At 37.5% G+C, this 17,596-nt stretch overlaps 1 protein-coding gene across 6 annotated transcripts in view; it reads left to right on the plus strand.

The window, feature by feature from the left end:
- Window positions 1-17,596, plus strand: part of LOC114707387 (selection and upkeep of intraepithelial T-cells protein 2-like) — a 38,308-nt gene that overhangs the window by 10,784 nt on the left and 9,928 nt on the right. For all 6 annotated transcript variants that reach the window (XR_005090886.1, XR_005090887.1, XR_005090888.1 and 3 more), the window contains exons 3-8: window positions 2,140-2,487; window positions 4,578-4,859; window positions 6,672-6,779; window positions 10,883-10,948; window positions 12,037-12,144; window positions 16,097-16,219. Coding sequence is in view for 2 of the 6 variants with exons in the window: in XM_037202822.1 (XP_037058717.1) it covers window positions 2,140-2,487; window positions 4,578-4,859; window positions 6,672-6,779; window positions 10,883-10,948; window positions 12,037-12,144; window positions 16,097-16,219 (1,035 nt within the window). In the remaining 4 variants the exon portion in view is untranslated. The remainder of the gene's footprint in view (window positions 1-2,139; window positions 2,488-4,577; window positions 4,860-6,671; window positions 6,780-10,882; window positions 10,949-12,036; window positions 12,145-16,096; window positions 16,220-17,596) is intronic.

Genomic DNA, 17,596 nt, shown 5'->3' on the forward strand with positions numbered 1-17,596 from the left:
AGTGAAAACAAAAAAGAAACACAAAAACAAAAAACCAGAACAATCAAGCAAAAGACACATGTGATAAAAAGAAAAAAAAATGCAATAAAATGGAAAACCAAACAAAAAGTCCTCTAAAATTCTGTTAAATCAGTTTTGGATTGACCAGCTACTCCTGGGCTTGGGCCTGCCCTGGAGTGTGGTTAACATACTCAGTGAGATTCCATTGGAGAAAAGTGAGTTTCCCTTTCCCAGTGGGTATCAACTGCAGATAGCTTTTGTTAGGGGTGAGACCTCATTTCCACTTCCCCCTCTCTGTGCTGGGACTCTGTCTGTCTTAAACCTATGCAGGTTTTGTGTGTGCTGCCCCAGTCTCTGTGAGTGCATATGTGGATCAGTCCTGATGTGTCTGAAAGATATTGTTTCCTTGCATTGTTTCCTTCCTCATCCATCACTTCTTGGTCATAAAATCTTTCTGATTCCTCTTCTGCTTAGATCCCCGAACCTTAAACAAGAGGAGTTTGATGAAGACATTTCATTGAGTGCACCAAAGTTCTAACTCTCTGCATATTGTCCAGCTGTTGGTCTTTGCATTATTTTGCACCTACTGCAAGAAGAAACTTCTCTGATGAGGGTTGAGCTGGGCACTGATCTACGGGTATAGCAGTATGTTATTAGTCATTTTATTACTATACTCTTTTCACAGAACAGTAATACTGGGTTTCTCCCTGGGGCACATGACTTATCTGATCTCAGGTTCTGGCCACTTTAGGAGTATCAGGTATGGTTTCTGTCTCATGGGGTAGGTCTTAAATTGAATCAAAATTGGTTGGTCACTGCACTAATATTTGTGTCACTGTTGCACAAGTTCTTTTACTAATTCATAATATTTCATTGAATGAGTGAACCAGAGTTCGATTCTTCATTTACCTCTTAAAGGGCATTTTGATTGCTTCCAATTTTTAGCAACTGGGAATAAAGAAGTTATTTGCATTTGTGTTGTGTATACATTTCAATATATAAGTACTTTATAACTCATTTGAAGTACATATGGAATCATAACTATAGAAAGAAATTATGGTAAGTCCACATCTAGCACTGTTAGAGAATGCCAAACTGTCTTCCATGTGTCTGAATCATTCTATATTGCCTCCAACAAAAAATAACAGTCATATTGTCCTCATCTTTTGATCATTTAATGTTGTCAATGTTTTGGATTTCAGTTATTCTAATAATTGATTGATGGCTTGTTTTGATTCACAATATTCTAATGTCACAATATTGAGCTAATTTTCATCTTTATTTACTGTAGAGTGTCAAGGCTATGCCCAGTTCTACCTTACTCTACATCATGTGAAACAATAGCTTTTAAGCTGAGTATTGCCCTGAGTAACTCCATTTAACCATGCAGCCGTTTGTTAAATTTTGAGTGCACATGGTGAGTCAGAATAACTGTGTACATTTGTGCAAATAAACTATCATTACCAACTCAGTATGAATCACAAGGAACAAAATTACAAACAGCTTAATTATACAAGTAAAGAAAATAACACCTATTAAGTTATCAGGGTGGAGCAGGAACCCCAGGGCACAAGGGCATATCAAGACTATATCATAAAATGCAGGCCTGTTATTGAACACTCTAGACCGAGGGAGGTGGCATCTCTTTCATCTGGACCATATAAAAGGTGGAGGATTTAACACAAAGGGGCAACAGTGTCTGTCACACTTTCATCTACAAACCTTGTGCATGCTTCACAAGACACACAGTCTGTTTATTCCCTATTGTCCCTGGAGCCTCAGTTCAGCAAAATTTCTACTACATGACATGGCCTACTCATTTTGCAATTTTACCTGACCCAGACTTGCACATTGCCTTGATTTATCTTGAATCCAGCCTGTCTTGAAGTAGCTCAGCATCTCCAATAGTTCCATAAAATCTTCTCTAACCATTTGTAGTAACACTTTCTGCTTTAATATCAATTAAATAATTAGTAATTAAAATACCTTCAGGATAAACAAAGTGATCTTAAGTCAAGTATGTGTATATGCTTGAGGGGGCAGAAGATAGAAGAGGGAAAAACAGACAGAATGACTTTAACAAAAGGTGTGAATATATTTACTCATTTACACTCTTGTCTTTTGATTTCTCCTTCACAGAAAAATTCACAGTGACTGGATTGACTAGGCCAGTCTTGACTCCACTGGGTGGAACTCTAGAACTCAGTTGTCAGTTGTCTCCACCACAACAAGCACAGCACATGGAGATTCGCTGGTTCAGGAACCATTATACGCAGCCAGTGTACCTGTACAGGGATGGTAAAGACCTGCATGGAGAAACTATCTCCAAGTATGTGGAGAGGACAGAACTCCTGAAAGATGCCATTGGAGAAGGGAAAGTGACCCTCAGGATCTTTAATGTGACTGTTGATGACGATGGACCATACCACTGCATCTTCAAAGATGATGAATTCTATGAAGAGCACATCACAGAGGTCAAGGTCACAGGTAGGTATGGATTCCTGAGACTGCTGTGTGCCCATGATTCAAAGTCTATGAGGGTTTAGTGGTTGGAAAATTATCAGTGTTTGACTCTTTTTGCATGGTTTGATTAGCAAGATGTATTCTATACTATTAGTTTTGAATTGAATGTCATGGAAGATCAAAAATGAAAATAACTACAGTGCAGAAAGTAGTTCTATCAGTAAACACTTTCTTATTATTCCTCCATACATTGTTATATTTCTAACATACAATCAAATTCCTTTTAGGTTGTTTTATTATCCTTTCAAATATCTCTAACAACACTTTAGTAATTTTCTAAATGAACTAATTTTTAAAATATGTTTCTTACTAAAAAGTTGGGAGGGTAAGGAGATAGGAAAGATATGGGAGGAGTTGCAGGGGAAAACAAGACCAAAAATATTCTATGAAAAATGTTTAATAAAAGAAAGAAAAATATCCTTTTTACTAATAATACTTACTTCCATTTCTTTCAAGATCAATTTACTGACTACCTAGTACTTGATTAATTTCCTAAATCTTTTTCAACAGATTTTAACTACAATCATCACTATCCTCATATATAATATATGAAATAGAGGCAGCTATATGGCATTTATGCTATTTTCCTTACTCTGAATTATTCTGGATGAAAAAAATAGAAGGAGGGAAGGTTAAGAATTTAAAACGAACTGAATAAATCCACAAATGTGTGCACATACATGTAGGACTCTAGACTCAGATGATTAATGTTCATTGGATGTCATATGAAACTCACCTCTGTAGTGTAGAGCAAAATTACACAATTGTAGCTCATTGCGACGTTTCATGGTCTAATGGGACAAAAAGCTAGTCATCGCTATTTTTAGTAGTCTTATGGGGCAAACAGCAACTGTGTTAGCACAGATATGTAGTGTTACCATTATTCCAGGAACATTTTACTAGACAGAGAAGCTTTGGTACAGTGTTTTAAATTTCTATTCATTTTCTTTTTAACTATACATTAGGCAAGTTTTATGTCTCAGAAAATATACTAAAAATTTTCAGACATATTCATTTTCTCTAAATTTATTAAATTTCAGACATATTTCCTCTAAATTTTCACAATATTAATGTATTACCTGATTTATATTAAATACATTTTGAATATAAATTTTATTGATTGTTTGGGAATTTCACATCATTCACCCCAATCCCACTCACCTCCCACTCTGTGTCAGCCCTTCACCCTTGTAGTGCCCCCCCAAAGGAAAATTAGAAAACAAAAAAGAATAAAAAGAACTAAAATATTAATTGAAAAAAACTAATAACAAGAAAAGCCAAACAAGACCAAACAAATAAACAAATAAAAATACAGATACTTTGCTCCTCCATCTGTCCCACTCCCATTATCCCTTCATTGGTTTTAGTGGCAACAGGAGCTACCTTGTCCCACATAATATATTCTTTTCTCCAAATAGCTTTACTTGCACATGTTCACAAATTATAAAATTACCTATTCTAGAAATACACAAAGATTCAAGTGGAGTTCCACAGTTATGCTTATACTGAAATTCATTTTTATAATCTATTTACAGTGATTCAAAAGTAACTAGTGACTAGGTCTTGGAGCCTATCCTGGAACTCACTCTGTAGATCAGTCTGGCCTCAAACTCACAGAGATCTGCTTGCCTCTGACTCCCAAGTGCTGGGAATAAAGACAAGTGCCACCACTGCCTGGCCAAATTATAATTTATAAATTCTATGAGGGTCAACGTCTTGATTTCTGTTCACAATAATCCAAAGATGTAGGTTAATTTCTTAGATGTGGTAAATAAACTACAAATATGTTTAAAATAAATCAATAAACAAATAAAACAGGCCTTTTGTCAGATGACTTAGTTTGGACAGGTTGCTGACTGTGAACTATATATAGCCTTTCCATCTGGCTCTTGTCATTTTCATGAGATTCTTATGGCAACCAGAACCCATAGAGTTTTGATTATTAATGTATCTTTTGAAACTGGGATTAAAACTGAAAAGAGCTTTTATTTTTCTGTCATTTCCTCTTCCATTTGTACCTAACAATATTGTTTTCCTCTTTTGTTGTCAACCAGTCTCAGGCTCAGACATACAGATTCTTATGCATTCCCCTAATATCAAAGGTGTGATGTTGGAGTGTCACTCGGGAGGTTGGTTCCCACAGCCTCATATGGAATGGAGAGACAGCAAAGGAGAGATCATTCCAGCAACATCAAAATCCCATTCACGGGATGGAAACAAATTGTTCCACATGACAATGGCCCTTTTTATTAAAGCCCATTCCCACAGAAATGTCACTTGCTATCTTCAAAACCATCTAACTCACCAAGAAGAAAGTATAAGTATTGTCCTATCAGGTAAATGTGTGTTTGTTCTTCAGTAAGAGCCATTGTCACACATACTTATGTAGCATGAATTTTAAAACAGCTTATTAATAAAAACAAACCTGATGCCAGGTATTAAGATGAATGCTGGAAGATCAGAGAAGGAGAACAAGCCACAGCTTCCTCACCTCACCAATTCCTCAGCTGATCCTGTTTCCTCAGACTGGAAACCTCTGAGTCCTCATCCAGAGTGGGTCTCAGCTGAACTGTTGCTCAAAAGCCTAAAAGCTTAACCAGCCTAGTTCCTGGCTTTTATACCTTATATACCTTTCTGCCATCACTTCCTGGGATTAAAGGCTCTTGTTGCCACGCCTGGCTGGTTCCAGTGTGGCCTTGAATTTACAGAGATCCAGGTGGATCTCTGCCTCTGGAATGCTAGGATTAAAGGTGTGTGTGCCACCATTTTCTGGCCTCTATATCTAGTGGCTGTTCTGTTCTCTGATCTCAGATAAGTTTATTGGGGTGCACAATATATCAACCACATTTCCCCTTTTTATTGTCTAAAATAATAAAAGAAGGTTACAGTTAAGATTTACATTAACAATGTCTAGTCCATTAACATTTGACAGATTCAGACAAAAAACTCCATTATATATGTATATATATATATATATATATATATATATATATATATATATAAAACAATATCCAGTTCAGTAACATTTAACAAAAAATTTTCATTACTTATCCTATGTAAAACAAGTAGTTCCTTTTTAAAAGTAGATTCAATAATGTCCCTTTTTATCTTATCATATCCATATTCCCTTTTTCTTTTCATGTTAGATTCAATAATCTACCTTTTGTCATTTTTATATCCTCCCCTTTTTCTTTTTAGAGTAGATTCAATGATCTACCCATTTATCCTATTATTTCTTTATCTTTTTTCTCAGAGTAGATTCAGTGATCTACCTCATACTTATTCACTTCTTCCTTGACTTGGTTCTCAAGGCCTTACTTTCCTTTGGCCTTGCTCATTACTTGGGTTGTCTCTCTTATTTTCTTTGACGTATTTATTTTCTCACTCTATATTCTTAACGATTGTAGTTAGCTTTTCTGTCACTGTGATAAAACATCATGTTCATAAGCAAGTTGGGGTGAGGGAAGAGTCCATTTGGATTATACTTCTGCATCTTAGTTCATCATCAAGGGAAGACAGAGCAGGAGTTCAAAGTAGGCACTTGGAGGCAGGAACTGAAGTAGAGACCACAGAGGAACACTGTTCACTGGCTTGTTCACAATGGCTTTCTCTTCTTTCCTATTAAACCCAGAAACACCACCCGCCTCCAGGGGCCTGGGTCCTATGACATCAATCATCAATCAAGAAAATGCCCACACTCATGGCCACAGGCCAGACAGATGGAAGCCCTGCTCTATTCAGTGCACTCATCTCATGGTACTTCAGACATGAGTACTGCAGCACTGAGTTGAATTGACTTTATAATTCTCCTTGGAAGCCTGCATCTGAGCATTGGGGAAGATTTAGCTCTGCCTCTTCCTTTTCACCTAGGAAGCTTATGAGGCAGGATGGATGGGAAGAAATGGGAGAAGTGGCCTCCACATACATTTTCATCAGCCTCACTCTAAATCATGTCCAAATTATTTTGACTCTGGACATGGCCTGCTCTTTACCCAACCCATCATAACTGCTCTCTATACTTGCCTAGACCTAATATTCCAAGGTAGTAGACTCTTAAATTGTAACAATCTTGAGATGAATCACTATTCTTAACTAGGTATGTACAAGCCGAGTTTTCTTAGTGATAAGATTTGTCACTCACGTTACAGGTAAACTGTTTTCATGGAGAAGTATTTGGATTCGGATTCTGAGTATAATAGCATTTGTGCTGGTACCCTTCCTCTTGACTTCCTGTGTTCAGCAACATCTCACATGTGGTAAGTAGGTTTGAGTGGTGTGTAACAAAAGTGGAAGAAGAGGACATAGCTAAAGCTATCCAATCATTGTTTCCCAAGCCAGTGTACCCAGGAAGTACATAACTCTTGGGTCACATGTTATATAGGACCCACTTTTCAGTCACACATTCTCTGCTTTTGCAGGTGGAGTTTCTCACAATACTGTTTACAAAAGCTGGTGCTGCCTTTAATTTAATCAAGTTGAAACCCCTTTTACCTGTGGTGACTGACATCCAAGTTGACTAGGGAGCTGTAAGATGTAACTTAGGTATGTTATTACCCATGCTGAAGTGAGCCATTCAGTAGTATAGCTATCTATCTTTGAATCATTGAATGGTTGCCCAGCATGTATAGTGGGCAATTTGAGGCTGATCATTCTGAAGATAAGGCATCTATTTAGGTCAGTATCAATATCAATACCTTTTCCTATATGATACGGGATGATTAGCCTCTTTTCTGTAATGACAGTTGTATGATCATAGTGATTATTATAAATCATGCAAACCAATGCTGAGATTTCTGAGAGTAGAGCATCCTTTAGGAAGGATGTTCTTAGTGTTGGCATCTTCCTTTACATGGCATCAGGTAGAATGCCTCATTGATGAATGGGGTCTGCTTCATGTGAGTATGGAGATGCACCCCAGATGCCTGGTGGACTATATATTGCAATCTCTGAAAGCAACTCATACTTCTTTCATAAGAAAGCTCTGTCAGGAGACACTTTGCTGTGGGTGATACAACATGACACTGAGGCTCATCTGCCCGGAAAGAATTTTGTCACGTGAGTGAGGGATGAATATATTGAAAGACATAAGGATGTCGCTATTCTCCACACAGTCTCAGATTTGACAAGAAAAGAGAAACAAAGGGAGAATGAGAAGATGTCAATCTGCAATGTCAATGTTACAGGTAGAAGGAGGTAATGGGTTAGATCTTTGCTAAGGAGCCCTCCCTTGGAACAAAAAAGAAATACAAAATAAAAAAACTTAGAAGCTACTGTAAGAAATCAAGTGATGAGGAGAAAGAATTTGAGATAATGATGATAGAATATACCCATCAAGTACTATTTTCAATATCAAGAGAGAAAGTCAATGAATGGCTCAATCTGAATGGCTTAAAATTGGGAAGATTTTTAAAACAAAAAATGAATGTCTCTAGATTGTGAAGCTGTGGGATATGGCAGCAAATGGGACCAACATAGGTATCACAGAACTAGAGAAATAGTAAAGTAACTATTCATTCTATATAACCTGAAGCAATACAAGGATATCAGTCTGGATGAACTGACTCACAGAAGACATTGGGAACACTTAACTGTCTCAAGCCAAGATTACCAAAAGTGTCAGGGATTTGAAGACAATAGAAGAAGGATAGGCATCACCAAAGAAATTTTGTATATAGGAGGTGGTATCAGTGCTCAGTTTACCAGGCTGGTTAGAATCTGTTTGTAGAAAATTCAAAGAAAAAGTTAACTCAGCTCCTGGTATGGAACTTAAAAATCTTTGCTGAGCCCCATGGTGGAATGTGATTTCTGTGAAGCAGAAGAGGCTTTGACAGATCTGAATTTAAATTGATAATTAAATTGGGTTGCTAAAGGGCTAATGCAATGAATATATGATAAACAGGGGAAGTTGTAGACAAAAGGGTCTGCTAGGTTCAATCAAAGGAAAATTTGATAACCAGAATGCTAGGGGAAATTTTCATCAAATTATCAAATGATATATACCAGTGAGCTTCTAGAAGCCTTTACACCCTAAGAAACAGTTCACTGAAGGCATAAATTATAAAATAGCCTAAGAATACTATTGATCTTGTCATAGATATGGGCAATTATCCTCTGCCAGAATATGTGATGTATGTTTCTCTCATGAAATAAGTAAACCACAAGTGAAGATTTTAATATATAATTTTTCAATATCCAGATATAGCTGATGAAAAAACAGGGCTGTGGTGCTGGCTCAGGGCTGGTCAGAACCAGGGAGCCAGCTGCAGCAGTAGGCACAGAAAACTATTACCCTCTTCCTCCTTAACCCTGAACTATGATGAGTAGTACAAATAGTACAGGTTGGGGACCGTCAAATGTAGAAAGATCCACAGGACCTGTGCAATAGCAGCATCCCAAGAAGTGGAGGCCAGATGCGTTATGAAATATGATTGGATTGTAGTGGGCTACATGGGTAGTCCCTCCTCTACATTCACTTTGTACCAGCGTTGCTTTTTATAATGAAATAATTGATACAAATGATGGGGTCTATTTATGCACTATTCATCCCAGCTCATGTTTCTCTGTTAGTGTTCTTTTACCTCTGTAGAACCAATTGACTCTTGCTTGAAGTAAACAGTAGTGAGCCTTTAAAGACCTTGTCTACCTTCTGTAAAAGAGATTTCACTGGGTAAGGCTACCTCATAAGTATCTTAAAAATTGGGAATAGCATTTGTGAAAACAACAGTTAAGGAGATTTTTGCAAGCTCCGATGTGTGAGTAAAAAAACAACAAAAACAAAAACAAAAAAAAGACACTGATAGGATCCAAAAGGATATTAGATGAAATTCTCATTGTCATGGGAGTACTAAGTCTTTAGAAAGCCACTGAAGCCAATGAAGCCCTAAATCTTCACAAACCACAAGGGCAATTTCAACTGCTGTTGGTTGTGACAAAACTAAATGATAGCACTTGTTGCTAAAGACATTGAACCCTTTTGTTATATAACATAAATATCAGGAGAGGGCAGAGCTGGAAGCTCCCTCCCTAACTGCTGGCTTTCATAGCACCAAACGATGCTATGTAGAATACTATTGTTTTCATAAACAGTCATGGAATTCCCTCCAAATTGCAATCTAAACACAAGTGTTTCTACCCATAGGGTACTTCTGCTACTAGAATGTAGATGGAAATTTTTCTTTTGCAGTCTCTGTGGAGACTTGTAACTGGCCAAGCTCCTGGGAATCAGTGGCTTTTGCTATAACAAGTGACTCAAATCTCAGCCATAAAGAAATAATAATAGACATTTAACAACTCTCTCCAAAGATCAGAAAATGCCATAAGAGTGATTTAAAAGAATATAAAAGCTGGAGGAAGGGGTAGAGTGTTGTGTAGCTCTTTCCTTTAACTAGAAAAAAATTCTTCTTAGAGAGTGAAGGAAGACTCATACGCTTAGGAAGCTAAGGAAACTTAAAGGGATTAGAAAGCTCATACAACTTACAAATATCATGATTCACAACCTCAATATTGCTTACAAAATCAGTAAACAACTTCTAGGGAGAAAATCTTTTCAGTGGAAGTTGTCTGTAAGAAGCAATTTTCGTGGCTCACCATTCATACTGGGAATGATCCTTTAGTTATACAGTTACCCTTGGGTCAGCCATGGTCCTGCAAGTAATCCCAGGAAACTCACTGGTCCACCAAACTGGACTTGGTGAAATACTTTCTTTGTTCTGTTGTAGATGGCATATCTGGGATTATTATTTGTTCGCTTCTCCCCATGACAATGTATACAGTAAAATACCTTGGAGACCTCAAAACAGAACTCTGATAGGCCCCAGTATTACCTGTACTGGGTGTATACTCTCAAAGACTCTAAGTCACCCTACAACTGAGATAATTATACAGCATGATTTATTATAGCACTTCTCATGATAGCCAAGTATGAGATCAGTATTGATGTATGTGAACAAAGGAATAGATAAAAATATTTGAGAATGTGGTATGCATGCATAGTGAAGTTTTATTAGAGTATAAAGAATAGAATTGTCATTGGTAGGGCATAAAGTGAATGCACCAGAAAACTGATATTTTTAACTAATATAACTCAGAAATACAGATAACACAATTTTCTTCCTTTGGGGATTATAGTTTACATAGACAAAAGAACCTTTTAAATATGTGTGAGGCGAGTGTAAAAGCAAGATTGTTTGGGGGGTGAGGGATAATAAATTGAGGGGAGACAAAAGATTGGGGGGATAATATTTCCAATGGTTATGATATATCTGAATAAAAATATTTTAAAGAAATTCATCACTAATTCTGATGAACACGCGCCAATAAAAGTCAAAGTTCCCAAACTCATATCCATTTTCTGCCATAGCTCTAAATCTCAGAAGTACAACCAGTCCCTCTAGATCACCTCCAACGGATGCAGTATGTCCATCAAGTAAGTATTTGGCTATGAATGTTTCTGTATTTCTCTGAAGTATCTGATTTTCCTCTGTCACATTTCTGGCTGCCCTTCTGAACACTGCACTCTGAATGAAACAGCTGCCATTTCCAAATTCTTTTGTTGGTTCATAGGGAGGGCCCACTCATCAGAAAGCCACAAAATCAAATTCTCTCTCTGCTAGATACCCTGTAGAGATCAATTGTCTCAGAAGTTTTGTTTTTATTGACATGATCCAAGATTTTTACATCTTTATTTGCAAATAAGATGTTGGGGGAATGGAGGAAATATTTTAAAACCTCAAAGCCTTCACCCAGTGAAACACCTCCTCTAACCAGATCATACCTCTTAATCCTTCCTGAAAATTCCGACAACTGAGGACAACTATAGATGAGCCTCTGGGGGCCATTCTCATTCAAACCACCACAGTGACTATAACTCTCTAGCAGAAGAATGGAAACTATTCATAGTTGTAAATTCTCACATTGTGGAAATTAAGATCTCTCAGGCAGTTAAGAAGTCTTCAGACCTGTCCTCCTTTTAGCCTCTTTCAACCCCCCCCCAAATGATAATAATAAATATATACCTCTGTCTCTTGTTCTTAATTAATGCCTACTTATGACAAGTGAGATGGAGTAAATTTTCCCCTGGGCCTACTTAGTCTCAATCCCAAACCTGTCCCACCTCAAAAACAGCTATCCCCTTTACTCCTGTCCTATTATATTCTAATCCTAAATCTTTCTTCTTCTATGAACACAAGAAGAAAGGTGTTTTTAAAAGCCCTTACATGTGTACCCTGATATTACCCTCTCTATTGATTTCCAAATCACCCTGGAAGTAGTCACTTTAGAAACGGAAGGGGGAAATGATGTAATTATATTATAATTTTAAAAATTAAAAGAAAAAAATTAAAATACAACTTTAAAATAATACACTCACACACACACACACACACACACACACGCATGCACACACACGCACACACACACACATACACGCAATAGCTCTTGCTTTCTGGGTGTATTTTTTCCAATGTAAAGTGCCTCTACACAAATATCTAGTAATAATAACATTTTTTTCTTTAGGTAACTGCTCTGTGATAAATAGTCCTTGGAAAAGGGGTGCAATTGTTTTCATGATTTCAATGATTGCAATTATGGGAGTCATTCTCATTTTGCATCTAAAACAAAGAGGTATGTAAAAGCCAGTTCTGGGGACATCCTGTAGAAGTCTTCTCCCACCTTCCCAACTGCCCAGTAAGATATTTAGCAACAGAAGAGTGATTGTTGATTAAAATATAATACAGGGTCAATAGGCCATAAGAACACATGCCACAATGTCTAGATTACAGAGTCCTGAATTTTTTAAGCTTAATAGTAGATGCAGCTGATTATTTTGCTCCATAAGAAACAATTTCTTCCAAATTCATAATGGTTTATTTTTTTGCACAAATTCAGCATTTCCCAGTAAATTGTCCTGATTGCTTTATACTTTTGGCACAAAGGAAATAATAATTAAGTATCCTAAACTTCTTATCAATTTAAATTTTATTTATATGTATGGGTATTTTGCCTTCATGCCTAGTGCCTGTGGAAGCCAGAAGATGGTGTTATATTCCCCAAATGGTTAGTAGTCAGCAGGTGGGTACTGGGATTTGAACCCAGGTCCTCTGAATGAGCAGTCAGTGCTCTTAACTGCTGAGCCGTCTCACTAGCTCAATTGTCTTAAACTTTTGAGTCTAGATCAAACATGTTAAAAAAAAATCCTGTATTGAAGTAAAAGGAGCTTCTGAGGCTTCAACTCTAGCTGAGAAGCTATTAGCAGTTAATGGATGCTCTGAAGGGTGAGTCAGTTTTCTTTGAAAGTGTGGCCATTTGTAGTTTGCCTATTCCTCAGTGTATGGCCCCACAACTTGCATATGGGCAACACCCATTAAAGTCATTGGTTTACCAAAAAATAAAAAGAGGACATGAAGTTTGGAGGGAGATGTGTTGGAGAGCTCAGAGGATTTTAGAGTGAGAGAGTGAAGGGGAGTGGATATGATTATGATACATCATATTAAATGTGAACTTTTCTAAAGCCATAGAGTAAAAGAAAGGCTTGGTATGGGTGGGTGTGAAGGCTAAGAGGAGCTGAGAATAGTTGGGGGAGGGAAAACCACAATCAGAACTTATTGTAAGAAAAAAGTTTACTTTTAGTTAAAAAATGAACTTTTCAAAGAATAAATTTAAAATGAAATAAATATTCACAAAAGCAAAATTAGTTTAAATAATAATTGTCAAAGTGAGATGCTATACTTATATTATGAATTTAAAAAAACACATGTCCATTGTGAAAAGATACTTTTAAATTTAAATATTTATTTTAGAGATAGATGCAATGAAAAGACACACTCCTCAAAATTAGCTACTTTTACAATGAATTTTAATTTTATAGTAGTCATAGATGTCTTAGTTTAGGTTCCTACTGCTGTGAAGAGACATCATGGCCACAGCAACTCTTATGAAGGAAAATATTTAGTTGGGTGGCTTACAGTTCAGAGGTTCAGTCCATTATCATCATGGTGGGACATGGCAGTATGCAGGCAGACATGGTGCTGGAGAGGTAGCTGAGTATCCTATACCTTGACTTGCAGGCAACAGGAAGTGGTATCTCTCACCCTGCATGGTTTGATCATATATAAGACCTCAAAGCCCACCTCCACAGTGACAGGCTTCCTCCAACAAGACCACACCTACTCCAACAAGACCACACCTCCTAATAGTGCCACTCCCTTTGGGGGCTATTTTCTTTCAAGCCACGACAATAGACAACTTAAGTTATTCTTTCTTTTTAATCGAGGGTAAAATTAAAATGGAAATTATAAAAATAAGGGAACATATTTGAAATGGGTTGTCATCCCTTTTATCTTCAAGGTTCTTTTGGAAATTATTACACAAGACACAAAACAATCAGATAAAGTGATCCTTTATACTGCAGCAATTCTCAACCATCATAAAACACATATTTCTGGTAGTCCGAGAAACTGAAACAATGCACAGTGGCAAAATTACAATTATAAGGCAGCAACAAAAATAAATTTGTGGTTTTGGGTTCCTAAGACAATTGGAAATATGTGTTTGCTGATGGTTGTGACCCACAGGTTGGGAATTGCTGCAGTATAGTAAGCCAGAACTATAGCCCCAAATCATAATGCAGAATCACAAGGCTGGATTGCACTCTTTAAAGGAGTTTTCATTCATTTTCTCCTGTAAAATGAACATACCAATAGCCTTAAAACAAATGAGAGTAAATTGCAAATTGGGTAATATGTTATCTGCATAAATGAGTTTTAGGGCCTTATATTCAGAAAAACAGTCTAGTCTTAAAAAGACACTGCATGATTCCACTATTATGAGGTCCAGACATTATATACAAAAAGTAGAATGGAGGTTTACAGAAGGTAGAAGTAGGAGAGGAGATGGAATTATTGTTTGATGGATACAGAATTTCAAATTCATTTTTAATAAAAGCATTTACAGAGATGAATGAAAGGTGTACAATATAAATACACTTAATTTTACCAAACTATAAAATAGAAAATGGCTAGTGGTAAATGTAATATCTAGTACCTTTGCCATAATAAAAATAATATCTTTCTGTCTTATAAAAGACCCTGTTACAAACAATAAAACTCAAGTCATAGACTTTATAAGCATGTTGACAAATGAACCAAATGTAGAATATTTTATTTCTTCTTGCACAAGACAGTGGGGACAAAGCTTCACTTCCTTCTCATGCTATTTTGACTTCTGTGTGTAGAATCATAGATCCTGACACTTTAAGACAAGGCCTAAAGAATAAAAGCGTGGACTGTGCTTCTGTTCACTATTGGCCATGATTCTTCTGTAAATACAGGCATACAGATACCTCTTCTAAAGCATGCTTTCCATTCTACTGGGCATATGTTCAAAACTGGATTTCTGTATCACATGGTAATTCTATTTTTTCTTGAGAAGTTAACACACCATGCCCTCACCATTTCACATTCCCACCAACAGTGCACAAGCATTCTCATTTATTCGTGCACTTGCCAGTACTTATCATTTCATTGTCTTTATACTGCACCTCACCCCCACCAGACTGTCAGCTTTGTGGGGAGCTTTACTCCAGAGGATTCCATATTTTTGTCTTATTGAAGGCTCCGACGCTGATGAAAGCAGTAGCTGGTGGTGCCCAGAGGGTGGTACCCAGAGGGTATTGTCGAGAATAAAAATACAAAATACGGCACCTCAACACATTGTACATTTATAACTGAAAGAGACTCCAAATGGCATTAGTGGGAGCCTTCACATTTTCCTTCTGCCCTCCTTCTTCCTTCTCCCATTTCTTTCCAAGGCTGCCTCAAAATTAGAATTCCTCTTTTCCAAATTGGATCAGGAACCTAGTTACTTTACTTCCAAACCTGCAAACCCTGCTCTACCTTCCCCAACTTTTGTTTTTAAGAGCTAGCCTGGCAGAGATTCTCATGCCTGCCTTTGGCAATAGGTCATAAGAAGTTCATCTGGGACAAAACTTGTCCTACATCAGGGAGGAAAAAAAGAAAGAGAAGCCCTAAATATCCCAAACTGGCAGGTCCTGTTGGGATAGGCTGGGCTGGCAGGCAGAGCGAATAAGTAGGAGGAGGAATCTAGGCTCACGAAAGAATGAAGGACAAAGAAAGGGAGATGCCCAGCGTCAGTCAGCCAGGTAGCTTCCAGTCAGCCAGACACAGAAGAAGCAAGAAATAGAACGTACAGAATGAAAGGAAAAAAGCTCCAGAGGCAAAATGCAGATGAAGAGAAACAAGTTAAAATAAGTTATAAGAGGTACTGGGACAAGCCTAAACTAAGATTGCACATTCATAAATAATACACCCCTAGTTCATGATTTGGGGGCTAGCAGTCCAAGAAAATCTGCTACATACCTGTTTCCTCATAACCTCTCACAATATTGACAAAAACACACTCATCTCTAAAATCCAGTAGGCCAAATTTCTTCTGGATTGTTCTTGTACATGTAGGAGGCATGGAGCAACAGGAACCTGAAAAGCAAAGCTACCTTTCATGTGCAATCTAGCCTTGCTCTGTTGGCTGCAACTGTCCTGACTTTTTCCTCTTTTCCCAGTCCCAGTTTCAGATCCACATTTTGAATTGGACACTTTATGGTTGGAAGATATTAGTGTGATCCTGTATGTGATGATAGTGTTCATCATCAAGCTGGTTTCATTTATTTACTTCAGATTGCAAGGTAAATATGATGGAATGGTGGCAACTCAGAAGATCTGGTTCATGTGACTGATACTCAGATGTCTAGAAGGTGACCTGTCCAGTCCTTTTGTCTCAGTAACTATAAGAAAATGCAAATGAAGAACCGTGTGTTATATAAAGGCTGGTACATTATAGCCTCCTTCTTGGAACTAGTGGGGTTTTCACTGGTATGATTATTGGTGCCTTACACAGCAATGCCTGCCCCAGCTCTTAATACACAATTATGATAACCCTCCCAGGTACTGTTGGGAAGGCAGTTATTTTATCCACACATCCTGGAAAGCCTCTGTTTACTGAGCTCTTTGGAAGAACTGTATGGTTTTTTAAAAACTTGATTCCCGACATTTGGGGCTGAAATTTTAAAGAATACAAACTTTCACTTAAATTTTAATAGTTTTCTCTTTTAAAACCATGTAACAGCCACTAGAGACCAGACCCTCAACATTTAAAAGCTGTGCTCACGAAGACTACATCTTTGAAGCATCCTCTAACTCATGCCTAAAGCTAAAAGACTCGTCTTTATTGTGCAAACATATTTTTATATGGACATGGATAAGAGTATAGAGCTGATAACCCAAGAGGAAAAACTTCTATAATAGATTCTTGTGGTTTATCAATAACATACAATCCTAAAATATTCCATTAGATGTATGTACTAGAGGTTGGAGATGTGGCTTATCAGTTAAGGGCACTAGCTGCTACTTTTTAAATTATTTGTTTTGAGAATTTCATGTATGAGTACTTCATTTATGCCATTTCCTACAGAAAGAATGTAGGTACTTGTGCTCACAGATAAGCACTAGGGGAAGCATGAATATTAAAGACACAAGGTTATCTCTTTGAGGGAGATATATATTACCTGTTTGCCACCTTGAGGCTGGGAAAGGAGGTGATTTATAATAGCCTGGAGACCTCTGTGCTATCTGTATGGCCAGGTCACACCAGCTCCCCCAGACTCTTATCTTGAACCTGTTTATCTCAGTCAGTCTATAGCTCTGTCCTCCACCAGGCCCTTATCATGAGCTTTGTTTATTGAATCTTCTTTCTTAGTTAATGTATAGAACTTATCTTTTTTAAAAAAATATTTTTATTTTACAATTAATTTTTTCCTTTTATTTTATTTTACAATACTATTCAGTTCTACATATCAGCCACAGATTCCCTTGTTCTCCCCGCCCCTGCCACCCTCCCCTTCCCCCCAGACCACTCCCCATTTCCACCTCCTCCAGGGCAAAGCCTCCCTGGAGGACTGAGATAAACCTGGTAGACTCAGTCCAGGCAGGTCCAGTCCCCGCCTCCCAGACTGAGCCAAGCGTCCCTGCATAAGCCCCAGGTTTCAAACAGCCAACTCATGCAC

Source organism: Peromyscus leucopus, chromosome 2, assembly GCF_004664715.2.
Source record: "Peromyscus leucopus breed LL Stock chromosome 2, UCI_PerLeu_2.1, whole genome shotgun sequence".
Taxonomy (NCBI): domain Eukaryota; kingdom Metazoa; phylum Chordata; class Mammalia; order Rodentia; family Cricetidae; genus Peromyscus; species Peromyscus leucopus.